This window comes from Salmo trutta, chromosome 38, assembly GCF_901001165.1.
Source record: "Salmo trutta chromosome 38, fSalTru1.1, whole genome shotgun sequence".
In the NCBI taxonomy this organism is placed as follows: Eukaryota; Metazoa; Chordata; class Actinopteri; order Salmoniformes; family Salmonidae; genus Salmo; species Salmo trutta.
Genome location: NC_042994.1, coordinates 12,235,614 through 12,263,209, shown reverse-complemented (window position 1 = coordinate 12,263,209; position 27,596 = coordinate 12,235,614). Strand labels below are relative to the sequence as shown.

Here is a 27,596-nt window from a genome sequence, read left to right as displayed (position 1 = left end):
GGAGTAAAAAGTACATTATTTTCTATAGGAATGTAGTGAAGTAAAAGTAGTAAAAAATATAAATAACCCAAAAAACTACTTAAGTAGTACTTTAAAGTATTTTTACTTAAGTACTTCACACCACAGCACTTATCACTCTCACAGAGGAGTGATACACCTCCAGATGTAGTACAGGGGCTGCATTGAAGATAAATCAATGAACTGTTTAAAGAGTAGCTTGAACAGTTCCAGTATCTATTAAAGATGTATAGCAGGGGTGGTGCTTATATTGTAGCAGTCCTTCTTCTACAGCTATACAGCTTTTAGTGTGCTGCTATAAGAGCTTACAAATGTTATATGTTGTAAATCTAAATCTGTAGGGTTTAGAGCATGTCATCTGGGACCAGCTTTATCTCTGTAGCTTTTACCGTCATTATGCAGGGTGACAGTGAGTCCATACAAAGTCTATATACACTAAGACGATATGTTGTGGTAGTTTACTGTTAGGCTATAGAACCTATGTTAGGCATTAGTTATGCTCTTCATGCTCTCTTCATGCTTCATGCTATTTTTCTCATGATGGGAATTCCATGGGTCAGTCATGTGCTTAGCGTGATGCACGGGGTCAGTTTGGTATTGGTTTCAGTCTAGACTCTTAATGGAGCTATTTCTAAGGGATTTCTATAGCTTGCTCAAGTCGGTATGTGAGTGTACATGCATTTTTCGAGGAAACATGGCTCTCCTCCACCCAGCTAGCCATAGAGCCATGTCCACAGTTCAGCTTGGCTGCTAACTCCTCCATGTTTCACAGACTGTCTAATTAGTAGAGGTCGACCGATTAATCGGAATGGCCGATTTAATTAGGGGCGATTTTCAAGTTTTCATAACAATCGGTAATCGGCATTTTTGGACACTGATCATGGCCGATTACATTGCACTCCTCGAGGAGACTGCGTGGCAGGCTGATTACCTGTTCTGCGAGTGCAGCAAGGAGCTAAGGTAAGGTGCTAGCTAGCATTAAACGTATCTTATAAAAAACAATCAATCTTACCATAATCACTAGTTAACTACACATAGTTGATGATATTACTAGTTTATCTAGCTTGTCCTGCGTTGCATATAATCGATGCGGTGCCTTTTAATTTATCATTGAATCACAGCCTACTTCGCCAAACGGGTGATTTAACAAGCGCATTCGCGAAAAAAGCACTGTCGTTTCACCAATGTGTACTTAACCATAAACATCAGCGCCTTTCTTAAAATCAATACACAAGTATATATTTTTAAACCTGCATATTTAGTTAATATTGCCTGCTAACATGAATTTCTTTTAACTTGGAAAATTGTGTCACTTCTCTTGCGTTCTGTGCAACAGAGTCAGGGTATATGCAGCAGTTTGGACCGCCTGGCTCGTTGCGAACTGTGTGAAGACTATTTCTTCCTAACAAAGACAGCCAACTTTGCCAAACCGGGGATGATTTAACAAAAGCGCATTTGCGAAAAAAAGCACAATCGTTGCACGAATGTACCTAACCATAAACATCAATGCCTTTCTTAAAATCAATACACAGAATCATATATTTTTAAACCTGCATATTTAGTTAAAAGAAATTAATGTAAGCAGGCAATATTAAACTAGGGAAATTGTCACTTCTCTTGCGTTCAGTGCAGCAGAGTCAGGGTATATGCAACAGTTTGGGCCACCTGGCTCGTTGCGAACTAATTTGCCTGAATTTTACATAATTATGACATAAAATTGATGGATGTGCAATGTAACAGCAATATTTAGACTTAGGGATGCCACCCGTTAGATAAAATACGGAACGGTTCCGTATTTCACTGAAAGAATAAACATTTTGTTTTCGAGATGATAGTTTCCGGATTTGACCATATTAATGCCCAAAGGCTCGTATTTCTGTATGTTATTATAATTAAGTCTATGATTTGATAGAGCAGTCTGACTGAGCGGTGGTAGGCAGCAGCAGGCTCGTAAGCATTCATTCAAACAGCACTGTCCTGCATTTGGCAGCAACTCTTCGCTGTGCTTCAAGCAGTGCCCTGTTTATGACTTCAAGCCTATCAACTCCCGAGATTAGGCTGGCAATACTAAAGTACCTATTAAAACATCCAATAGTCAAAAGTATATGAAATACAAATGGTATAGAGAGAAATAGTCCTATAATAACTACAACCTAATATGTTCTCATGTTCTGAGCAAGGAACTTAAACGTTAGCTTTTTTACATGGCACATATTGCACTTTTACTTTCTTCTCCCCCACGTTTTTTTTTTGCATTATTTAAACCAAATTGAACATGTTTCATTATTTATTTGAGACTAAATTGATTTCATTGATGTATTATATTAAGTTAAAATAAAAGTGTTCATTGTTCATTCAGTATTGTTGTAATTGTCATTATTACAAATATATACAGTGGGGGGAAAAAGTATTTGATCCCCTGCTGATTTTGTACATTTGCCCACTTACAAAGAAATGATCAGTCTATAATTTTAATAGTAGGTTTATTTGAACAGTGAGAGACAGAATAACAACAAAAAAATCCTGAAAAACGCATGTCAAAAATGTTATAAAATGATTTGCATTTTAATGAGGGAAATAAGTATTTGACCCCTCTGCAAAACATGACTTAGTACTTGGTGGCAAAACCCTTGTTGGCAATCACAGAGGTCAGACATTTCTTGTAGTTGGCCACCAGGTTTGCACACATCTCAGGAGGGATTTTGTCCCACTCCTCTTTGCAGATCTTTTCCAAGTCATTAAGGTTTCGAGGCTGACGCTTGGCAACTCGAACCTTCAGCTCCCTCCACAGATTTTCTATGGGATTAAGGTCTGGAGACTGGCTAGGCCACTCCAGGACCTTAATGTGCTTCTTCTTGAGCCACTCCTTTGTTGCCTTGGCCATGTGGGAAGGAGGTTCTCACCCAAGATTTGACGGTACATGGCCCCGTCCATCGTCCCTTTGATGCAGTGAAGTTGTCCTGTCCCCTTAGCAGAAAAACACCCCCAAAGAATAATGTTTCCACCTCCATGTTTGATGGTGGAAATGGTGTTCTTGGGGTCATAGGCAGCATTCCTCCTCCTCCAAACACGGCGAGTTGAGTTGATGCCAAAGAGCTCCATTTTGGTCTCATCTGACCTCAACACTTTCACCAGTTGTCCTCCGAGTCATTCAGATGTTCATTGGCAAACTTCAGACGGGCATGTATATGTATTCTTGAGAAGGGGGACCTTGCGGGCGCTGCAGGATTTCAGTCCTTCACGGCGTAGTGTGTTACCAATTGTTTTCTTGGTGACTATGGTCCCAGCTGCCTTGAGATCATTGACAAGATCCTCCCGTGTAGTTCTGGGCTGATTCCTCACCGTTCTCATGATCATTGCAACTCCACGAGGTGAGATCTTGCATGGAGCCCCAGGCCGAGGGATATTGACAGTTCTTTTGTGTTTCTTCCATTTGCGAATAATCGCACCAAATGTTGTCACCTTCTCACCAACCTGCTTGGCGATGGTCTTGAAGCCCATTCCAGCCTTGTGTAGGTCTACAATCTTGTCCCTGACATCCTTGGAGAGCTCTTTGGTCTTGGCCATGGTGGAGAGTTTGGAATGGTGGTTAGGAGCACTCCCTTTAAGAGTGTGCTCCTAATCTCAGCTCGTTACCTGTTTAAAAGACACCTGGGAGCCAGAAATCCTTCTGATTGAGAGGGGGTCAAATACTTATTTCCCTCATTAAAATGCAAATCAATTTATAACATTTCTGACATGCGTTTTTCTGGATATTTTTGTTGTTTTTCTGTCTCTCACTGTTCTAATAAACCTACCATTAAAATTATAGACTGATCCTTTCTTTGTCAGTGGGCAAACGTACAAAATCAGCAGGGGATCAAATACTTTTCCCCCCCACTGTATATGGAAATCGGATGATTAATTGGTATCTGCTTTTTTTGGTTCTCCAATAACCGGTATCGGCGTTGAAAAATCATAATCGGTTGACCTTTACTAATTAGTATTGGCTTATTCCTCAGACCAATCCCGGCTGTAGATCCTCCCAGGCCCCAGCCAGCCAGGTCACTATGGAGACTGATCTTGAACACTACTATACTCTGCTGTAAACAACTCTCACTTTCCTGACCCATCTAGTGGGAAGCGAGCGAGAGGGAGGGAGTTTGCCGTGCACAGCTTAAATATGGATTCGCATTAGGGGGAACAGCGGCACTGTCTGCGCCCGGCACCTTTTTGTTATTGTTTTTGTTTTGTGGACAAAACGGAGGTGAGGTGCACCGAGCAGCTTGCAGCGTTTGTTGTTTGCAGTAACTTCTTTGTTGTTGTAATATCCCAAATGGACGTGGATTTTTCACCATTTTAAGGATTCCAGCTTTAAGTGCTTTCTGCACTGAGATATATTTGTAGGTATTTATTAGTTATTTTATTTCTGCACAGGAACTGTGTAGTTTTTGATATGTTGGTAAATAGAAATATTATTTCAGGATGAATGAAAATTCATATTTTGTATGTTCTTCTTTCTGTATTTCCATGACGTTTTTTTTAGTGTTCAGCAAAGAACCTGAAGAACATATCTGAGTTGTTTTACTACGCCCAAAAGGCTGTCCTGCACCCCACTGGCCCTTTATACTGTCCAGAGGAGAAACAGGTAAAGACTGTTGACAGAATGTTACAGAAATAAGACTTGTTCATAAAGTCTCACATTTACTTTGAGGCCAACTGTGTCATTATACTGTTGATTGAACTTGATTCCCAGATGAAGCTCGCCTGCATCAAAGCGCTGACTCGCATCTTCAAGGTATCAGACCTGGACAACGATGGGATTCTCAATGATAATGAGCTCAACTTCTTCCAGGTGAGTTTTCAACTCTGTGACTCTGACACCTACAGCAGCACAGCACAAGTTCATTACAGCACTAACAAGTTCACTAGCCCTTTTTTCATTCAGGTGAAGAGTTCAAATAGTTATTTCAGTGTTTTCCTTGTCAGCTTTGGTGATTTGTGTGTGTGTGTGTGCGCAGAGGACATGCTTCAATGCCCCACTGGCATCCCAGGCCCTGGAGGATGTGAAGAACGTTGTGAGGAAGAACGTGATCGACGGTGTGTGTGACAACGGCCTCACTCTCAAAGGTATGCTCTATTGACAAAGGGAGGGAGCGACGACAATGAACTTCCTGTTGATCCAAATGTGTGTCCTTTTCTGTTTCTTTGCCATCTCAGTCCTGCATTTCTTATAAAACTAGTCACACCTTTCTGAAGCACCATGTTCGAGCATGTTGGGGTATGTTTGAATAATGTCCCCATGTTCCACATTCCGTTGACCTATATCATGGTGGTGGTCCTCAGGGTTCCTGTTCCTCCACATCCTCTTCATCCAGAGGGGGAGACATGAGACCACCTGGACGGTCCTCAGGAGGTTCGGCTACGACGACGACCTGGAACTCCACCAGGACTACCTGTTCCCACTCACGTGAGTGTGCTGCCTGTTTCTACACATCCCATTACAACCTGTTCCCACTCACGTGAGTGTGCTGCCTGTTTCTACACGTCCACTACAACCTGTTCCCACTCACGTGAGTGTGCTGCCTGTTTCTACACGTCCACTACAACCTGTTCCCACTCACGTGAGTGTGCTGCCTGTTTCTACACGTCCACTACAACCTGTTCCCACTCACGTGAGTGTGCTGCCTGTTTCTACACGTCCACTACAACCTGTTCCCACTCACGTGAGTGTGCTGCCTGTTTCTACACGTCCCATTACAACCTGTTCCCACTCACGTGAGTGTGCTGCCTGTTTCTACACGTCCCATTACAACCTGTTCCCACTCACGTGAGTGTGCTGCCTGTTTCTACACGTCCACTACAACCTGTTCCCACTCACGTGAGTGTGCTGCCTGTTTCTACACGTCCACTACAACCTGTTCCCACTCATGTGAGTGTGCTGCCTGTTTCTACACGTCCCATTACAACCTGTTCCCACTCACGTGAGTGTGCTGCCTGTTTCTACACGTCCACTACAACCTGTTCCCACTCACGTGAGTGTGCTGCCTGTTTCTACACGTCCCATTACAACCTGTTCCCACTCACGTGAGTGTGCTGCCTGTTTCTACACGTCCACTACAACCTGTTCCCACTCACGTGAGTGTGCTGCCTGTTTCTACACGTCCACTACAACCTGTTCCCACTCACGTGAGTGTGCTGCCTGTTTCTACACGTCCACTACAACCTGTTCCCACTCATGTGAGTGTGCTGCCTGTTTCTACACATCCCATTACAACCTGTTCCCACTCACGTGAGTGTGCTGCCTGTTTCTACACGTCCACTACAACCTGTTCCCACTCACGTGAGTGTGCTGCCTGTTTCTACACGTCCCATTACAACCTGTTCCCACTCACGTGAGTGTGCTGCCTGTTTCTACACGTCCACTACAACCTGTTCCCACTCACGTGAGTGTGCTGCCTGTTTCTGCACGTCCCACTACAACCTGTTCCTCCAGGATGTACTGTCTGTTTCTACACGTCCACTACAACCTGTTCCTCCAGGATGTACTGTCTGTTTCTACACGTCCCACTACAACCTGTTCCTCCAGGATGTACTGTCTGTTTCTACACGTCCACTACAACCTGTTCCTCCAGGATGTACTGTCTGTTTCTACACGTCCACTACAACCTGTTCCTCCAGGATGTACTGTCTGTTTCTACACGTCCACTACAACCTGTTCCTCCAGGATGTACTGTCTGTTTCTACACGTCTCACTACAACCTGTTCCTCCAGGATGTACTGTCTGTTTCTACACGTCCACTACAACGTGTTCCTCCAGGATGTACTGTCTGTTTCTACACGTCCACTACAACGTGTTCCTCCAGGATGTACTGTCTGTTTCTACACGTCCACTACAACCTGTTCCTCCAGGATGTACTGTCTGTTTCTACACGTCCCACTACAACCTGTTCCTCCAGGATGTACTGTCTGTTTCTACACGTCCCACTACAACCTGTTCCTCCAGGATGTACTGTCTGTTTCTACACGTCCCACTACAACGTGTTCCTCCAGGGTGTACTGTCTGTTTCTACACGTCCACTACAACGTGTTCCTTCAGGGTGTGCTGCCTGTTTCTACACGTCCACTACAACCTGTTCCTCCAGGATGTACTGTCTGTTTCTACACGTCTCACTACAACCTGTTCCTCCAGGATGTACTGTCTGTTTCTACACGTCCCACTACAACCTGTTCCTCCAGGATGTACTGTCTGTTTCTACACGTCCACTACAACCTGTTCCTCCAGGATGTACTGTCTGTTTCTACACGTCCACTACAACCTGTTCCTCCAGGATGTACTGTCTGTTTCTACACGTCCCACTACAACCTGTTCCTCCAGGGTGTGCTGCCTGTTTCTACACGTCCACTACAACCTGTTCCTTCAGGGTGTGCTGCCTGTTTCTACACGTCCACTACAACCTGTTCCTCCAGGATGTGCTGCCTGTTTCTACACGTCCACTACAACCTGTTCCTCCAGGATGTACTGTCTGTTTCTACACGTCTCACTACAACCTGTTCCTCCAGGATGTACTGCCTGTTTCTACACGTCCACTACAACCTGTTCCTCCAGGATGTACTGTCTGTTTCTACACGTCTCACTACAACCTGTTCCTCCAGGATGTACTGTCTGTTTCTACACGTCCCACTACAACCTGTTCCTCCAGGATGTACTGTCTGTTTCTACACGTCTCACTACAACCTGTTCCTCCAGGATGTACTGTCTGTTTCTACACGTCCCACTACAACCTGTTCCTCCAGGATGTACTGTCTGTTTCTACACGTCCCACTACAACCTGTTCCTCCAGGATGTACTGTCTGTTTCTACACGTCCCACTACAACCTGTTCCTCCAGGGTGTGCTGCCTGTTTCTACACGTCCACTACAACCTGTTCCTTCAGGGTGTGCTGCCTGTTTCTACACGTCCACTACAACCTGTTCCTTCAGGGTGTGCTGCCTGTTTCTACACGTCCACTACAACCTGTTCCTCCAGGGTGTACTGTCTGTTTCTACACGTCCACTACAACCTGTTCCTCCAGGATGTACTGTCTGTTTCTACACGTCCACTACAACCTGTTCCTCCAGGATGTACTGTCTGTTTCTACACGTCTCACTACAACCTGTTCCTCCAGGATGTACTGTCTGTTTCTACACGTCCCACTACAACCTGTTCCTCCAGGATGTACTGTCTGTTTCTACACGTCCCACTACAACCTGTTCCTCCAGGGTGTGCTGCCTGTTTCTACACGTCCACTACAACCTGTTCCTTCAGGGTGTGCTGCCTGTTTCTACACGTCCACTACAACCTGTTCCTTCAGGGTGTGCTGCCTGTTTCTACACGTCCACTACAACCTGTTCCTCCAGGATGTACTGTCTGTTTCTACACGTCCACTACAACCTGTTCCTCCAGGATGTACTGTCTGTTTCTACACGTCTCACTACAACCTGTTCCTCCAGGATGTACTGTCTGTTTCTACACGTCCCACTACAACCTGTTCCTCCAGGATGTACTGTCTGTTTCTACACGTCCCACTACAACCTGTTCCTCCAGGGTGTGCTGCCTGTTTCTACACGTCCACTACAACCTGTTCCTTCAGGGTGTGCTGCCTGTTTCTACACGTCCACTACAACCTGTTCCTTCAGGGTGTGCTGCCTGTTTCTACACGTCCACTACAACCTGTTCCTCCAGGATGTACTGTCTGTTTCTACACGTCCACTACAACCTGTTCCTTCAGGGTGTGCTGCCTGTTTCTACACGTCCACTACAACCTGTTCCTCCAGGGTGTGCTGCCTGTTTCTACACGTCCACTACAACCTGTTCCTTCAGGGTGTGCTGCCTGTTTCTACACGTCCACTACAACCTGTTCCTTCATAGCTTGTTCTCCATCTTGTTTTTAAATAGGGAGCCAACTTGTTTTCAGCACTTTTATTTCAATGACTGATCAAAACCAATGTTTTCTTGTCCTTCTGCAGCACACATATGGTGAGCAGTATGTTTGGAAAGTTGAATCGCAATAAAAACAGTATCAAATCGCATTACATATCGTATCGGCACCTAAGTATAGTGATAATATTGTATCGTGAGGTCCCTGGCAATCCCAGCCCTACCTATTAGTGTGCATGTCTTTACCTCTACCCACAGGCAGAGATATTGACCGTTCCGCGTGCTTAGTTCATCATGCTTTTATTGCCTTTGTCTTCCTCAAGGACAATCTGAGCCTCAGAGACTTCCAATAAGTAGTAATAAATATCTATCAACATTGATTCCCATGCAGAAATACACTTTGGCTTGACCCAGTAAAACAGAAGATGTCTGTCTCCCTCCTTTCAGATTGAGATGGGTCACTAAGCCCCAGTACAGTCAGGATTAACACCCATCCCCTTCTGGCTCTGACCTCAGTTACCCACAAGTCTCTCTCTCCCCCCTGCAGAGCGTCCTTTGAGGACGCCATAATTGAATCTGTGTCCTTATTTATCTCGTAATCTCTGGAGGATTCTCCATCTGACGTGTGTGTGTGTGTGTGTGTGTTCCCCACCTCTACTGTACCTCCAGGTTGAAAGTACCTCCAGACTGCACCACCGAGCTGAATCACAATGCCTACCTCTTCCTCCAGAGTGTCTTCGACAAACATGACAAGGTATTGACCTTTCCTGTGGTAAATGATACCATTTGGATTTGGAGCCAACATTTCACACTAACAAACGTCAAACCGTTTCTAAACCCTGCTGGCAGTGGATGAACCATAAATCGAGTGGTCAAGCTAGTGTGTGTCCTTATGTTCTAGATGCCAATGACCCGTGAGGTGTGTGTGTTTTTCAGGACCGGGACTGTGCCCTGTCCCCAGAGGAGCTGAAGGACCTGTTTGACGTGTTCCCCTACATGCCCTGGGGCCCCGACGTCAACAACACGGTGTGCACCAACGACCAAGACTGGATCACCTACCAGGGCTTCCTGTCCCAGTGGACGTGGGTTACCACCACACGCACAAACAGACATACACACACACACACACACACACACACACACACACACACCTGAAAACACAGACAGACTGAAACACACACACACACCTGAAAACACAGACAGACTGAAACACACACACACACACCTGAAAACACAGACAGACTGATACAGACACACACACACATACACACCTGAAAACGCAGACAGACACGCAGACAGACACGCAGACAGACACGCAGACAGACACGCACCTGAACACGCAGACAGACACGCAGACACGCACCTGAACACGCAGACACGCACCTGAACACGCAGACAGACAGACAGACACGCACCTGAACACGCAGACAGACAGACAGACAGACACGCACCTGAACACGCAGACAGACAGACACGCACCTGAACACGCAGACAGACAGGCAGACACGCACCTGAACACGCAGACAGACAGACAGACACGCACCTGAACACGCAGACAGACAGACAGACAGACAGACAGACAGACAGACAGACAGACAGACAGACACGCACCTGAACACGCAGACAGACAGACAGACAGACAGACAGACAGACAGACACGCACCTGAACACGCAGACAGACAGACACGCACCTGAACACGCAGACAGACAGACACGCACCTGAACACGCAGACAGACAGACACGCACACGCAGACAGACACACAGACACGCACACGCAGACAGACACGCACACGCAGACAGACAGACACGCACACGCAGACAGACAGACACGCACACGCAGACAGACAGACACGCACACGCAGACAGACAGACACGCACACGCAGACAGACAGACACGCACACGCAGACAGACAGACACGCAGACAGACAGACACGCAGACAGACAGACACGCAGACAGACAGACACGCAGACAGACAGACACGCAGACAGACAGACACGCAGACAGACAGACACGCAGACAGACAGACACGCAGACAGACAGACACGCAGACAGACAGACACGCAGACAGACAGACACGCAGACAGACGCACGCACACGCAGACGCACGCACACGCAGACGCACGCACACGCAGACGCACGCGCACGCACACGCAGACGCACGCACACGCAGACGCACGCACACGCAGACGCACGCACACGCAGACGCACGCACACGCAGACAGACGCACACGCAGACAGACGCACACGCAGACAGACGCACACGCAGACAGACGCACACGCAGACAGACGCACACGCAGACAGACGCACACGCAGACAGACGCACACGCAGACAGACGCACACGCAGACAGACGCACACGCAGACAGACGCACACGCAGACAGACGCACACGCAGACAGACGCACACGCAGACAGACGCACACGCAGACAGACGCACACGCACACGCAGACAGACAGACAGACACGCACAGACAGACAGACAGACAGACACGCACAGACAGACAGACAGACAGACACAGACAGACAGACAGACACGCACAGACAGACAGACAGACACGCACAGACAGACAGACAGACACGCACAGACAGACAGACAGACACGCACAGACAGACAGACAGACACGCACAGACAGAACAGACAGACAGACAGACAGACAGACACGCACAGACAGACAGACAGACACGCACAGACAGACAGACAGACACGCACAGACAGACAGACAGACACGCACAGACAGACAGACAGACACGCACAGACAGACAGACAGACACGCACAGACAGACAGACAGACACGCACAGACAGACAGACAGACACGCACAGACAGACAGACAGACACGCACAGACAGACAGACAGACACGCACAGACAGACAGACACGCACAGACAGACAGACAGACACGCACAGACAGACAGACAGACACGCACAGACAGACAGACAGACACGCACAGACACAGACACAGACAGACAGACAGACAGACACGCACAGACAGACAGACAGACACAGACAGACAGACAGACACGCACAGACAGACAGACAGACACAGACAGACAGACAGACACGCACAGACAGACAGACAGACAGACAGACAGACACGCACAGACAGACAGACAGACAGACAGACAGACAGACAGACACGCACAGACAGACAGACAGACAGACAGACAGACACGCACAGACAGACAGACAGACAGACAGACAGACACGCACAGACAGACAGACAGACACGCACAGACAGACAGACAGACACGCACAGACAGACAGACAGACAGACAGACACGCACAGACAGACAGACAGACAGACACGCACACAGACACGCACAGACAGACACGCACAGACAGACACGCACAGACAGACAGACAGACACGCACAGACAGACACGCACAGACAGACAGACAGACACGCACAGACAGACAGACAGACACGCACAGACAGACAGACAGACACGCACAGACAGACAGACAGACACGCACAGACAGACAGACAGACACGCACAGACAGACAGACAGACACGCACAGACAGACAGACAGACAGACAGACAGACACGCACAGACAGACAGACAGACACGCACAGACAGACAGACAGACACGCACAGACAGACAGACAGACACGCACAGACAGACAGACACGCACAGACAGACAGACAGACACGCACAGACAGACAGACAGACAGACACGCACAGACAGACAGACAGACACGCACAGACAGACAGACAGACACGCACAGACAGACAGACAGACACGCACAGACAGACAGACAGACACGCACAGACAGACAGACAGACACGCACAGACAGACAGACAGACACGCACAGACAGACAGACAGACACGCACAGACAGACAGACAGACACGCACAGACAGACAGACAGACACAGACAGACAGACAGACACGCACAGACAGACAGACAGACACGCAGACAGACAGACACGCAGACAGACAGACACGCACGCAGACAGACAGACACGCACGCAGACAGACAGACACGCACGCAGACAGACAGACACGCACGCAGACAGACAGACACGCACGCACAGACAGACAGACAGACACGCACAGACAGACAGACAGACAGACAGACACGCACACACGCAGACAGACAGACAGACACGCAGACAGACACGCAGACAGACAGACAGACAGACACGCAGACAGACAGACAGACACGCAGACAGACAGACAGACACGCAGACAGACAGACAGACACGCAGACAGACACGCAGACAGACAGACAGACACGCAGACAGACAGACACGCAGACAGACAGACAGACACACCTGAAAACGCACAGACAGACACACCTGAAAACGCAGACAGACCGATACAGACACACACGCACACCTGAACACATACAAGCAGACAGACACGCACACAAATAAAATACCATTTTATTGGTAACATACACATAGTTAGCAGATGTTATTGCATGTGTAGCAAAATGCTTGTGCTTCTAGTTCTGACAGTGCAGCAATATCGAACAATTCCACAACAACTACTAATACACACAAATCTAAGTAAAGGAATGGAATAAGAGTATATACATATAAATATATGGATGATCGAGCGGCATAGGCAAGATACAATAGATGGTATAGAATGCAGTATATACATATGAGATGTTTAACAGTCTGATGGCCTTGAGATGGAAGACATTTTCAGTCTCTCGGTTCCTGCTTTGATACTGACCTCGCCTTCTGGATGATAGCGAGGTGAACAGGCAGTGGCTCGGGTGGTTGTTGTCCTTCCTGTGAAGGACAACAATGTGCCCGTCTACGGAGCCTGACCAGAAGACCGCTTTGTCTGCCCGTTGTTTTGGGTCGCCACCTGGGTCTCGACCCCGCCCTGTGCAACTGGGTCCTGGACTTCCTGACGGGCCGCCCCCAGGTGGTGAACGTAGGAAACAACATCTCCACCCCACTGATCCTCAACACTGGGTCCCCACAAGGGTGCGTTCTCAGCCCTCTCCTGTACTCCCTGTTCACCCACGACTGTGTGGCCATGCACTCCTCCAACTCAATCATCAAGTTTGCAGACGACACTACAGCGGTAGGCTTGATTACCAACAAGGACGAGATGGCCTACAGGGAGGAGGTGAGGGCCCTCAGAGTGTGGTGTCAGGAAAATAACCTCACACTCAATGTCAACTAAACAAAGGAGATGATCGTGGACTTGAGGGAGCAGGTCCCTATCCACATCGACGGGACAGTAGTGGAGAAGGTGGACAGTTTTAAGTTCCTCGGCGTACACATCAGACAAACTGAAATGGTCCACCCACACAGACAGTGTGGTGAAGAAGGCGCAACAGCCTCAGGAGGCTGAAGAAATTTGGCTTCTCACCTAAAACCCTGACAAACTTTTACAGATGCACAATCGAGAGCATCCTGTCGGGCTGTATCATCGCCTGGTACGGCAACTGCTCCGTCCACAGCTGTAAGGCTCTCCAGAGGGTAGTGAGGTCTGTACGATGCATCACCGGGGGCAAACTACCTGCCCTCCAGGACACCTACACCACCCGATGTCACAGGAAGGCCAAAAAGATCATCAAGGACATCAACCACCCGAGCCACTGCCTGTTCACCCCGCTATCATCCAGAAGGCGAGTTCAGTACAGGTACATCAAAGCGGGGACCAAGAGACTGAAAAACAGCTTCTATCTCAAGGCCATCAGACTGTTAAACAGCCATCACTAACATTGAGTGGCTGCTGCCAACATATTGACTCAATTCGAGCCACTTTAATAATGAAAAAATGTATCTATTAAGTGTATCACTAGCCACTTTAAACAATGCCACTTTATATAATGTTTACATACCCTACATTACTCATCCCATATGTATATACTGTACTCTATACCATCTACTGCATCTTGCCTATGCCGTTCGGCCATTACTCATTCATATATTTATAGGTACATATTCTTATTATTTCCTTTACACTTGTGTGTATAAGGTAGTTGTTGTGAAATTGTTAGGTTAGATTACTTGTTAGATATTACTGCATGGTCGGAACTAGAAGCACAAGCATTTCGCTACACTTGCATTAACATCTGCTAACCATGTGTATGTGACAAATAAAATTTGATTTGACACTAGAGATGTACTACTGTGTTAAACGATACACTTTGTGCATTTATCTAAACTATGGAAGTCTGAATGAACCCCCCAAGACAGTGTTTCTTACAGTGTATGACAGTTTCCATTCACTCCTCTGTGTTTCCCTGTGCCCAGGTTGACCACCTACCTGGATGTCCAGCGCTGCCTGGAGTACCTGGGTTACCTTGGTTACTCTATCATCTCTGAGCAGGAGTCCCAGGCAGCGGCCATCACAGGTGGGAGGACAGCTCGTTGTCATGGCATCTGAGACGACCACTAGATTAGATATGAGCAGAGACCTATAGATATGGCTCTGAATGTGGGACAGTATATATTACGGTGCTATCACTCTGTTATTAGTGCGCCTGCGCAGGACTCTCCTTGTAGATGAGCCTGGCCTGAGTGCAATGGCATCCATGTGTTGTGCTACTACGGTCGAGTAAACGTTGTTCAACTAAAACCTTGTCGTATTTCAGTTAACGGTATAGAAGATGACTTCTGCCAAAGTTCGATATAACCTCTAGTCTACAGCCAACCTGGAAACATTGTGTGTTAGAACTTCATGTTGTATTAACTCTATCTAGAGAGCAGGGACAAAGTTACACTTACTGAAACCACATTCTGCATAGGACTAAAGACATCCACAGCATTTAAAGCATTCATTCAGATACGTTCATTTGCTGTGGAAACTGAACAGTTGTGTGTGTCCTCTCCGTTCTATAGTAACGAGGGACAAGAAGATTGACCTGCAGAAGAAGCAGACCCAGCGCAGTGTGTTCCGCTGTAACATCTTCGGGGACAGCGGCAGTGGCAAGAGCGGCTTCCTGCAAGCCTTCCTTGGAAGAAACCTCACGGTCAGTGTCAACATTAATTCATTCCCTCAAAGAGTAAGTTGTACGTCGGTGGCAAGGAAAACTTCCCTGGACGGAAGAAACATTTGAACGACTTAAATTTAAACAACTCCACACCACTCCAAATACTTCAGTCTACTGCCTGTTTAGAACTTTTTGAAATTCCTCTTGGTATTGGTAAACTCTTTGTGTGTTTTGAAGTTTTTTTCCCTCCTCACTTTTTTCTCTCAGCGTCAAAACATTGTTAGCGAAGAGCACATGTCCTACTATGCTATCAGCACAGCATATGTGTATGGTCAGGAGAAATACCTACTGGTGAGTCGTCTGTTTTGACTTGCTCTTAATCGATTTAGATGGTGTTTATTTGTCCACAGCTTTTGAGCCTAAACTTTGTATGTGTTTCTGTGTGTGTTCATTAACTTCTTCCCATTTTGTTTCCTCTCCCTCAGCTCCACGAGGTCTTCCCAGACTTTGACGTCCTCTCGGACACTGACCTGGCTTGTGACATTGTGTGTCTGGTGTACGACGCCAGCAACCCCCACTCCTTCGAGTACTGCGCCAGAGTCTTCAAGGTATGTGCCGTTCACAACCAGTCCTACTACTATCCCTGTTTGTCTATTTAGTATTTCAAGATGGCTACCCAATACTATTCTAATCTACCACTGAATTAAAGTTCATGTTTTTAAAGCGGAAACCATCTTATTACCATATTATTACCAATATGTGCTTCTCTGGAGCGTTTAAAACGTTTCGTGGTCTTTAAAGTATTGCTGAATGGAATACGACAGTGTCCAATAACAATATCCCTCTGCCCTTTTGCAGCAGTACTTCATGGACACCAAGACGCCGTGCATGATGATCGCAGCCAAGTCGGACCTCCAGGAGACCAAGCAGCTATACGCCCTCACCCCTCTGGAGTTCTGTAGGAAGCACAAGATGCCCCCTCCGCAGGCCTTCACCTGCAACACGGCAGACGCACCCTGCAAAGACATCTACACCAAACTTACCACCATGGCCATGCACCCGTGAGTAGTGGGGGCACTCTGTTGTATTAGACCCCATGTCGAGCTTTAAAATCCCTCGCTCAAACCCTAAAGCTCTACCTTAAGCCCTTAAACCCTCTCCACAATCCCTAAAAAAAAATCCTTTAAAATATTTTAAGACCCCATCTCATGCTGTAATACCCATTGCCCCAAACCCCACCTCAAGCCCTAAAACTGCCCCTAAGCTGTTAAATTCTACCTCATCCCTCACTTCCCAAATCCCTCACTTCCCAAATTGGTGCCACTTCACATTTGAAATATAGAGACTCTGAACTCTTGGGGTGAACAGTGTCCACCATCTTGGTTAGACGTGGTGGATTCAATTTGCCATTAGCTGCTACTGTATGTTTACTGCCCTTGCGTGCCCCTTCTCCCACTACTGTCTCTGTCAGACTGTTGTCCATACTGATCACCTCTCTGTCACGGTGGACTGGACTCATCTGAACTGTACTCAGAACTGTAGCCAACACATGGGGGACAGCATCAATGTATCACATACTTCATCTAGTGCATTTTGATTTAATATATAGACCTCTAACTCTGTGGTGGCATGAGGACATTTAACAATGAGGGAAATTATCCAAAGTGGCTATTTGGAGATGTGAGGTGAAGATTACAATGGATCAGACTTGTGGTCATGCTCTCCCGTTGTTTAATTAGACAATTGTCCTCTCTTCCTGGGTCGGTGCTCTTGGTTTTTAACCCGATAAGAGATGAGCTCTATGGACTAAAGAGCTCAAACCTTCTGGTGGCATCGGTCTTTGTTCTAACTCTCTCGTCTTCTTCTTTGTGCCTGTGTATGCGTGTCTGTCTGTCTGTGTGTGGGTGGGTGCACCTCTGTCTCTCTCCTTAGTCACGCTCGGCTGCGCTGTATGTGTACCTGTAACAGGTGCACCTTCTGCCACCTGCAGAACTTCATCAACTCAGAGCTGGTGCAGACGGTGAAGGCCAAGCTCTACACCGCCATTCTCAGCAGGTCCTTACTCTTTCAGAGACCTTCCAACTCTTCTGTTTCACAATCCTCCTTTACGTTATTCCTCCTCCTCTTCTTCGCTTGCCATTTTCATTTTGCCCCCGAAACGTTTTGTCATTTTGTTAATCATGGAGGATTCTGTCTTCCTTTTTTCTCTCTCTCTCTCTGAGAACCCTGTCTTTGCCTTCACACTCTTCTGTTTAACAATCCTCCTCTTCATTTGTCCCTCTTCTTCTTCATTTGCTGTTCATCGCCTCTGTTTTGACCCTGTTTTGGAGTTTGGCCGTTTTTCTCGTGGATTCTGTGCTGTGGATTGTCATGAACCATGTAAATCTTCATGACGTCTCACTCTTTTTTTTTGCCTCATCCCAACGTTCCCTGATTCTGAGTTCCTTGATCCTCTCTCTCTGTCGTTTGTCACTTGTTTTACCATCTTGTTCTATTCCAACCTTGTTCGTTTTGTTCCTCTTCATTAATGAATAATGCATATGTAGTCGAATAATGCGGATTTCTAGTGTCTCCTGTTCATCCTGTTGGACGTTCATCTTTTGGCAGCTTTAGTTGTGATTAGTACATAGGACTGTACGGATGTTCAAAGTCACGCTGTTTTGAGTGAATTCCTACATACAGTGCATTTTTTTACGTTACAGCTTTATTCTAAAATGTATTAAATAGTTTTTTTCCCCTCATCAATCTGCACAAAATACCCTATAATGACAAAGCAAAAACAGGTTTTTAAAATTTTTGCAAATGTTAAAAAAATATCAACCTGAAATATCACATTTACATAAATATTCAGGCCCTTTACTCAGTACTTTGTTGAAGCACCTTTGGCAGCAATTACAGCCTCAATTATTCTTGGGTATGACGCTGCAAGCTTGGCGCCCCTGTATTTGGGGAGTTTCTCACATTCTTCTCTGCAGATCCTCTCAAGCTCTGTCGGGTTGGATGGGGAGTGTCGCTGCACAGCTATTTTCAGGTCTCTCCAGAGATGTTTGATTGGGTTCAAATCCGGGTTCTGGCTGGGCCACTGAAGGACATTCAGAGACTTGTCCCGAAGCCACTGCTGCGTTGTCTTGGCTGTGTGCTTAGGGTCGTTGTCCTGTTGGAAGGCGAACCTTTGCCCCAGTCTGAGGTCCCGAGCGCTCTGGAGCAGGTTTTCATCAAGGATCTCTCTGTACTTGCTCCATTCATCTTTGCCTCGAAACTTAACTAGTCTCCCAATCCCTACAACGGAAAAACATCCCCACAGCATGATGCTGCCACCACCATGCTTCACCGTAGGGATGGTGCCAGGTTTCCTCCAGACGTGACGCTTGGCGTTCAGGCCAAAGAGTTCAATCTTGGTTTCATCAGACCAGAGAATCTTGTTTCTCATGGTCTGAGAGTCTTTAGGTGCCTTTTGGAAAACTCCAAGCCGGCTGTCGTGTCTTTTACTGAGGAGTGGCTTCCGTCAGGCCACTCTACTATAAAGGCCTGATAGGTAGAGTGCTGCAGAGATGGTTGTCCTTCTGGAAGGTTCTCCCATCTCCACAGAGGTACTCTGGAATTCTGTTAGTGACCATCGGGTTCTTTGTCACCTCCCTGACTAAGGCCCTTCTCCCCCGATTGCTCAGTTTGTCTGGGCGTCCAGCTCTAGGAAGAGTCTTGGTGGTTCCAAACTTCTTCCATTTAAGAATGATGGAGGCCACTGTGTTCTTGGGGACCTTCCATGCTGCAGATATTTTTTGGTACCCTTCCCCAGATCTCTGCCTCGACACAATCCTGTCTCAGAGCTCTACGGACAATTTCTTTGACCTCGTGGCTTGGTTTTGCTCTGTCATGCACTTTCAACTTTGGGACCTTATATAGACCAGTGTGTGCCTTCCCAAATCATGTCAATCAATTGAATTTACCACAGGTAATGTTTCTACAACTTGATTGGATGATCATTGGAAACGGGATGCACCTGAGCTCAATTTCAAGTCTCATAGCAAATGGTCTGAATACTTACGTAAATAAGGTATTTCTGTTTTAAATCTTTTAATACATTTCCAAAAAATGTTTTAAAAAAAAGTTTTTGCTTTGTCATTATGGGGTATTGTGTGTAGATTGAGTATTTCAAAAAATCAGTTTTAGAATAAGGCTGTAATGTAACAAAATGTGGATTAATGGAAGGGGCCTGAATACTTTCCGAATGCACTGTAGCGTGTATCATGATCTGTGTAAGCAGAGAGGTTATGTAAAAGCATTACATATGGTTGCTTAGTTGTCTCTGCCAACTCTGACCTATGTGCTCTCACTCTGTTTATTTCTCTCTCTCGCTCTTTCTCTCTCTTCTGTATCTCTCTCTCTTCTGTATCTCTCTCTCTTCTGTATCTCTCTCTCTCTTCTGTATCTCTCTCTCTCTTCTGTATCTCTCTCTCTCTCTTCTGTATCTCTCTCTTCTCAGACATGTGACACAGGCTGACCTGAAGAGCTCCACCTTCTGGTTGAGAGTGAGCGTGGGAGCCACTGTGTTCGCCGTGCTGGGCTTCGCCATGTACAGAGTGCTGCTCAAACAACGGTGATCCACCCACCACTGTGCAAATCCAACCTCGGCGAGACTTGTACCCAAATTTGTTTGTGCTGTTTTGCCAACTACTAGGTCTATAAGTGAAAAGCTAGGATTCACTCCAGTCTCACATTGACATGAATACATGACTAAGTGAAAATTCAACTTAAGTGTAGGATCTGCCCTATAGGATCTGGACCAGGCTAAACCTTGCACCCTCTCCCAATAAATATCTCTCTAAGATCATAAAATATCCACTATGTCCCCCATGTGATGAGGGGAAAAAGCAAACCTTATTTAGTTTTGCACCTAGAGATTTCACAAGAAAAGGACTGCTATTGTTCTTTATTTTGGCGTCTGCGTACTCAGTATGTCTATATATAATATTTATATTGAAAATGTGATTATATAAGTACTGATGAAGCTCGTGATTTCTTCTCTTTGCGCATTATATAAAACATTTTGGGGGGGGGGATACCTGTGTGGATTGAAATGGTGAAACAACTCAATCTTAATCAGTTTAAGTAAGGGTAGTGAAATGGGTAAGCAAAAGAACCAATACCATACACAAAAACATACGCTTTAAAACAAATACTGAAACAATGTGTAAATAATGTGTATATATAACTGCTTCTATATTTGTTTTATTTGAACAACCGGGACATTATAAAGTTCATATGCTGAAGCTATAATGGTACAACAAAGCCACATTCCATGCTATAAAGGGATTAGCTTTCACCCAGTTATTTAGTATTTTCTACTATCCTCAAACCTGTTCAGTAAAGGCTGTTCTGCTGTTTTTAAATGAAGGTTGTTCTTTAGTTTGCCTTCCAGGGCCAGAAGCTTGGTGGCACACTTACAAATTTGTAAGGCTGAATCAGCCCATGTTCATTCAATGGATGTTCCGTATGGGATGATACTTTCTGGGTGTCTGTGCCTTACCCCTAGAACTCAGTAAGGCAGAAGTATCCTCTGTGGCCCTCCCATGGCTTCCTGTATGGGTATGGATCACCCAGGTGGTGTGTGTGTGTTGGGCGTGTATGTGAAATCAAATTGTGTGTGTTGGGCGTGCATGTCAAATCAAACGGTGTGTGTCGGGCGTGCATGTCAAATCAAGCGGTGTGTGTCGGGCGTGCATGTCAAATGAAACGGTGTGTGTCGGGCGTGCATGTCAAATGAAACGGTGTGTGTCGGGCGTGCATGTCAAATGAAACGGTGTGTGTCGGGCGTGCATGTCAAATGAAACGGTGTGTGTCGGGCGTGCATGTCAAATGAAACGGTGTGTGTCGGGCGTGCATGTCAAATGAAACGGTGTGTGTCGGGCGTGCATGTCAAATGAAACGGTGTGTGTCGGGCGTGCATGTCAAATGAAACGGTGTGTGTTGGGCGTGCATGTCAAATCAAACGGTGTGTGTCGGGCGTGCATGTCAAGTCAAACGGTGTGTGTCGGGCGTGCATGTCAAATCAAACGGTGTGTGTCGGGCGTGCATGTCAAATCAAACGGTGTGTGTCGGGCATGCATGTCAAATCAAACGGTGTATGTTGGGCGTGCATGTCAAGTCAAACGGTGTGTGTCGGGCGTGCATGTCAAATCAAACGGTGTGTGTCGGGCGTGCATGTCAAGTCAAACGGTGTGTGTCGGGCGTGCATGTCAAATCAAACGGTGTGTGTCGGGCGTGCATGTCAAAATTGTGTATGTGAGGCTGTACAGTTATTATATTTGCAGGAGCTGAATTTGCATGCTTTGCTTTTTTCTGATCATCATCCAATATTGTTATAATATCAAATAAACTGTTATTATGAAGCCAACGTTCTTCTCAATGGTACTATTCCAATTATCCAAATGTTATGCAGCACCCCCAACTCCCAGAACATTAGGACAATTGTTTCACATTTTGCCTTTCCAATGTTTATAATAAATAAATTTGGGATCCATCCTTTTTTTCCCATTATGCACTTTATATAAAAAGCAGCAGTTGATGCACATCCTAATAGTCAGAGGTGCTGACTAACGGAGAGGTACATTTAAATAAAGTTGCATAATATATACACTTCCAATGATTTATTGGGTATCGCCAACGTTTTCAGTACAGTGCCTTCCTCAGAGCACATTATGCAAGTCATCCGCAAACTGCACAAGTGATTGGTGTCATTTGGCCTAGAGTGTATTTGTTGTAGTCGTGAGGTCATTTCAGGTCCTCACTACATTGGTCAGGGAAGGTCCTACTGAGGGGTAGGGAAGGAGGCAGCCAGTGATGTCATTCCCCCCTGATTCTTGCTCCCAAAGTTCACGTGAAGGATGAGGTCATGCGATGAGGTAATGTGATGTAACCGTAGGTCTGCCTGTGGACACATGGTGGCAGTATTGTCATAATGATTACAATATGTACGGACAGCACAGACTGTACCCCACCACGGCTACCTAATAACAATATTCAGGGCCCAAATGGGGCCCTCAGGGACCAGATGTAACTAGTCTCTCTCTAATGATCCCCACCAGACTGCATAAAATTGTCTGTTTAAGCCATGAAGATTATTCCCTAGGGCCTAACCGATCGGTCTGTTTATTTTCTCTCTGTGTGTGTGTGTGTGTGAGAGAGAGAGACGCAAATACATGGAACGCAGAGCCTTAACAGTGTGTACGTGTGAGTGAGTACGCGTGTGTCTAGCAGGTCATATGTACCTGTTTCCACCAGTTAACACCTACGCAGACAGCTGCTACTCACATTCTGAGACAGAGTTGATAAGCATTCCTCTCGCAGTGCAGGTGTTGACCCGCGGTTAGCCTCCGTTCCTCTGCTCTCTCTTCTGTTCCATGGGCTGTTCCACTTTCAGAGCCGACGCCACCAGCGATTGACCTGTGAAAGTTGACATGTGAACGCTTCACCCAATTAGATCATTTAAATTGGCGGTTCAACCTCCTGCGGGCGGGCCAATGGTTTGAGTCACTCACTGGTGACATGGGGGATGTGGATACTATGAGTGTCTCCAAGTGTCGCTGTAACTCACAAGTAACATATGAGTAAGTGTCTGACTGGCCAAATTGCATAGATTTCAACATGTGCAACCAGCAGGGGATTGGAATGTTTTCCTCATGGCTATCAGACGGTGATACTGAAGTGAGCATGATCTAAATAGAAGTTTGAATGGAAACCACAGCAGTGTCAGGCTAAAGTAATAGGAAAAGCCATTAGAAATAGAGACCCCACATTCAGCGTACTAATAGAGTAGTTGAGATGTGGTTCTGGGTGATGAGATTAGTTTAATTGTGATCTCACACATGGTAATTGTACAGTTGACTGCAGATGGCATCCCAACAGCTTATCTCTCTCTCTCGGAGGAGGAGGAAGCGTTTTGAGGCCAGTTGAGGACTGTAGGGTTGGTAGTATAGTATTTCGCTGTTAAAACATTGTTGGCTGCAGTTTCATCCAAAAGTGCTGTGTAGGTGTCAGAAGACCCATAAGGTTAAAAATAACCGATGGCCATATTGTTTCCATGGTAATACTATCGAATAGCATGGGGAAGTTTTGTGAGAGAGATTCTCTTTACGGTGCTACCAGCCCACTCAAAAGCAGCTGCACCCCACAGCCACAAAATAACTTACGTGGGCACACACAAGCACATGCATGTACACACAAACACAACACACACACACAAGCTGATCTTAAATGAATGGTTTGTTTGAAGTGATTATAGATAATGGGTAGGTGGTCTTCTGGAATGGAAGACCCATCATTTTGCTGATTGTCATTGCAGGCCTGCAGGGGAGTGTTTGTTTATGACCCTAAAACGCAACCTGGAATTTACAGGCCCTTATTACCCTCCTCTGAACCACAACCCACTTACCACCCAGATACAGAGAGGAAGGAAGGTGAAAAGTAAAACATTGGTTGTTACTTGGTGCTATAGGTGTCCTAAACTGACTATGATAGTAGATCAGTGGGTGCTATGCTTCATGATTGAATTCACCACCCTTTCAGTGAATGTTGGATGGAAATATTGCAGGATAGAATTGGCCCTCTGAATTAAATCCGGATCAGGCACCTCAACTGTCTGAATACTATGCTGTGTATTTCTAATAGCCTATACCCACATTTGTGAGAGTGTTGCATTTGAATACTCTTCAGCCAAGTCTACTCACTGAGTCACATGCGCGCACTGTCTATCTGATGACATAACGTGATAAAGTACCGGAGTGAGAGCCAGCTAGAGTGAGCCGAGGTTCCTCGAAGCCTTCTGTGGGTGTGGGTGGTGTTCTCACCTCGCAGCCAAAAATCCATATTTCTCTGCGCCGGAGGCACGCATGCGGCAGTGCAACGGAGCCGAAGGTGCTTGCCTGCCTGCCTACCTGCCTGCTTACCGGCTTGAACAGTGCCAGAGTGCAGGCTGGTCCCGATCCAACTCGGGGAGCAGAGTCAGTGTGTTCCTAGAGGCTACTGACTGTGAGACAGCGGAGTTGGGCAGCTGGCTGATCTGCGTCGCTGTAAACAACTGCGAGGGTACAAATGACGCACCTGAATTTACACTTGCGCGACTTTTGGACGGTCGACTAGACATATTTGAAGTGAGTGTGCAGTGACGGACTGCCATGACGTTTAGGCTACGCATGCTGCTTTTTGCGCAGTAGACTGAGTAGCATTATATGCTGTTTTATGCTGTTTTTTTTACAACTATGCCTATTGCCTTGTAATACACTATGACGTCTTCTCTTATTCACTATTGAAGTGAGTAGCCAATTGCTTTCATTATCGCCACACACACCTCTATTCTATTTCATTTTCAGGTGAGTCACATTGGAATGAACAATCACTGCTGACAACTTGGATAGTTGCCTGCCTGTCCGTCCCAATGAGAATTCAGTACTTCGGCAGTGAAAAATGCCGTGTCTGTCCACAGAGAGCTGGACTGAGGTGCAGGTGGGCTGTCGTATGAAATAGGAGAAGGACTTGGTGGCCACACGCACCCAATTCAGTTGTTACATACACACTGTCGATCGGAGTGGCGAGACGCAGATGCGCACTCCACGGACACCCAACTCGGCACTTAACTTTTTCTCTGTGCGTGGATCTATTAAACATATCTTTTCTCTTCAATGAGCTTGGGAACAAACGGAGGATAGATGTTATTTTGTGGGCTAATATATTTTTACAAATAGCCTCAAAGGACCAGGGTTGGAATAAGGATACCCAATTGTGTTTGAGACACCTGCGTTGATTAGCCTCGCTTGGGATTTCTTAAATATGGATTATGTGCGTAATGTGGCTCAAATAGCAGAGAATGGATATTGCTTGTCAGTAAGGATTTAATATTGAATCGCCCAGTAGAGGACTGAGGAGAGGGGCAGCCGCAGCCTGACGATGCCGGACGCGTCTCGGGACGTGTCGGTGTATTCCTCTCCAGCAGTGGCGGCGAACGCGGAGGGAGACGAGATAGAAGTGCTGGAGAGTATCGATGTCCTTCCCGTGGCCCCAGAGGACGTAAGTCTTGAGCCATATTCATATTGTCATCAGCGTTTTTCAATTCCCTCCTAAAAACAGATCACCCTAAAGGCACATTTATTCCCACGGTGTATTCTACAGTAGCGTATCTTTTTATTTAATTAGACAATTCAAATAATAACTCATTTTTATTTACAATGATGGCCTATGTTATGTCAGCATTATATCATACTGTGTTATGGTTGTAAGCTATGAATATTACTATGCCAGCGACCATTCTCAGACAGCTTCATAGACAGTCATGATATCATCACAGTCAACAATCCATTGACTATATGTGTTCATTACAGCTAACCGAGCAGGCGTAGCATGGCTACTACCATACATAACTGATGATGTCCTCAATTGTTCAATGATATTGATTGATTGAATGAAGGAAAGCCCTTGTAGGCTACCTGCTGACATCACTCCTTAAAATGACAGGTGTGTCTATCTGTTAAATGGCCCCTTTCTCTCTGAAACCTTTTCTTTCCTCTTTTCTCTCTCTCTTTCCCTCCCCGCTCCTTTCCTCTTTCCCCATCTCAGCAATGGAAATCTCTGTTCGACAAGGTATGTATAGTCGTTGCGTTACAGACGCTCTCTGTTGCATGCGCACACATGAAGGGTGTCTACTTCTGTCTTTTTATGTGAGGAACTGTTTGCTGTCCTAACTTTGTAACTTGTTACAAGTTAGCATGCGCTTTATTACTGCTGTGTTTAGTACTAAAACTGTGATTTATGAGCTGAGCTTAATCTTCGCCCCAATACTCATAGAATAACAAGTCAACTATCCTCGCCATTATTATAAAGTCTAACTCCTGTCATTCCTGTGGTGGAGGTGAGTCGAGCCCTTGATGCCTGACGAATGGGAAGCGGAGAGCCAGATAAAAGAAGCAAGCAGGTTGGAGTGGGTGTGTCCCTCCTCCCAGTCCTCCTGACATCGACCCTCCCAAATGCATTTAGAGCAATACATAATCCTGGTTACAGTTGCCGTTGCTCCGCCTGTGGCCCTGTGGGCTGTCATGTCAGCGACAAACAAGGGGTGTGTGTGTGTTATGCCCGGGCCATCAGGTTGGCCAGACAGACGGAGTACCAGACCCCCCCCCGACTCGCACACCCTCTCTCCCACCACTCCATCCCACTGGAGCTGCCTCAACACCTGCCTGCTCCAGCCCGGCCGACGGGCCCTACACTCACTCCCGGGCCCTCAGAGGGGGACAAAGGAAGTATAATGGGGTTAGGGAGGGGGACAGGGGGGGAAGTCAGAGACTCGTGTCAGGCTCGCTCTTTCAGGCTCTGGGAGGACTGGCCGGGGACTCGTGGGATTACGGGAAAAGGGGGTGTGGGTCTTTGGTGTGTGTGTGTGTGTGTGTGAGTGTGTGTGTGTGAGTGTGTGTGTGTGTGTGTGGGGGGGGGGTAGACATTGTGGACAGGCATTAAGCGGGCCTCTCAATCCACTGCCTTTATGCGGCGCGGCATCGCTTTGAATTTCTCAAGTGGCCTTCAGACTAGATGGGAGGGGGGCGAACCAAATATAGCTTATAGAAGGGGTTGCTGTCCAGTCTGGCAGCTACAAATGCCCTTTCACTCTTTTATTCCCTCCCCCCGTCCACCTCTTAAATGACCCGTTCCATTTGTCATACATTGGAAAGGTTGACCTTTAGGGTCACTCAGCTCCTCACAGTGGACACTAAGGAAGATAAAT

General features: G+C 46.5%; 2 protein-coding genes across 4 annotated transcripts in view; both read left to right on the top strand.

Moving 5' to 3' along the window:
- LOC115178839 (mitochondrial Rho GTPase 1-A) overlaps positions 1-22,223 on the top strand; it is a 34,149-nt gene extending 11,926 nt beyond the window's left edge. Inside the window, exons 8-20 of one of the 3 annotated variants that reach the window (XM_029740191.1) lie at positions 4,544-4,645; positions 4,754-4,852; positions 5,019-5,127; positions 5,344-5,467; positions 9,587-9,671; positions 9,854-9,999; positions 15,150-15,250; positions 15,738-15,868; positions 16,097-16,180; positions 16,315-16,437; positions 16,691-16,890; positions 17,762-17,884; positions 20,313-22,223. In XM_029740191.1, the coding sequence (XP_029596051.1) occupies positions 4,544-4,645; positions 4,754-4,852; positions 5,019-5,127; positions 5,344-5,467; positions 9,587-9,671; positions 9,854-9,999; positions 15,150-15,250; positions 15,738-15,868; positions 16,097-16,180; positions 16,315-16,437; positions 16,691-16,890; positions 17,762-17,884; positions 20,313-20,430 (1,545 nt within the window). In that variant the 3' untranslated portion in view covers positions 20,431-22,223. Of the gene's footprint in view, positions 1-4,543; positions 4,646-4,753; positions 4,853-5,018; positions 5,128-5,343; positions 5,468-9,586; positions 9,672-9,853; positions 10,000-15,149; positions 15,251-15,737; positions 15,869-16,096; positions 16,181-16,314; positions 16,438-16,687; positions 16,891-17,761; positions 17,885-20,312 lie in introns of all 3 variants that reach the window. The other 2 variants (XM_029740190.1, XM_029740192.1) reach the window with 2 other exon arrangements.
- A 2,466-nt stretch (positions 22,224-24,689) lies between these two features.
- LOC115178421 (rhomboid-related protein 3) overlaps positions 24,690-27,596 on the top strand; it is a 53,937-nt gene continuing 51,030 nt past the window's right edge. Inside the window, exons 1-3 of the mRNA XM_029739602.1 lie at positions 24,690-24,978; positions 25,198-25,891; positions 26,438-26,461. Coding sequence (XP_029595462.1) covers positions 25,772-25,891; positions 26,438-26,461 — 144 coding nt within the window. The 5' untranslated portion in view covers positions 24,690-24,978; positions 25,198-25,771. The remainder of the gene's footprint in view (positions 24,979-25,197; positions 25,892-26,437; positions 26,462-27,596) is intronic.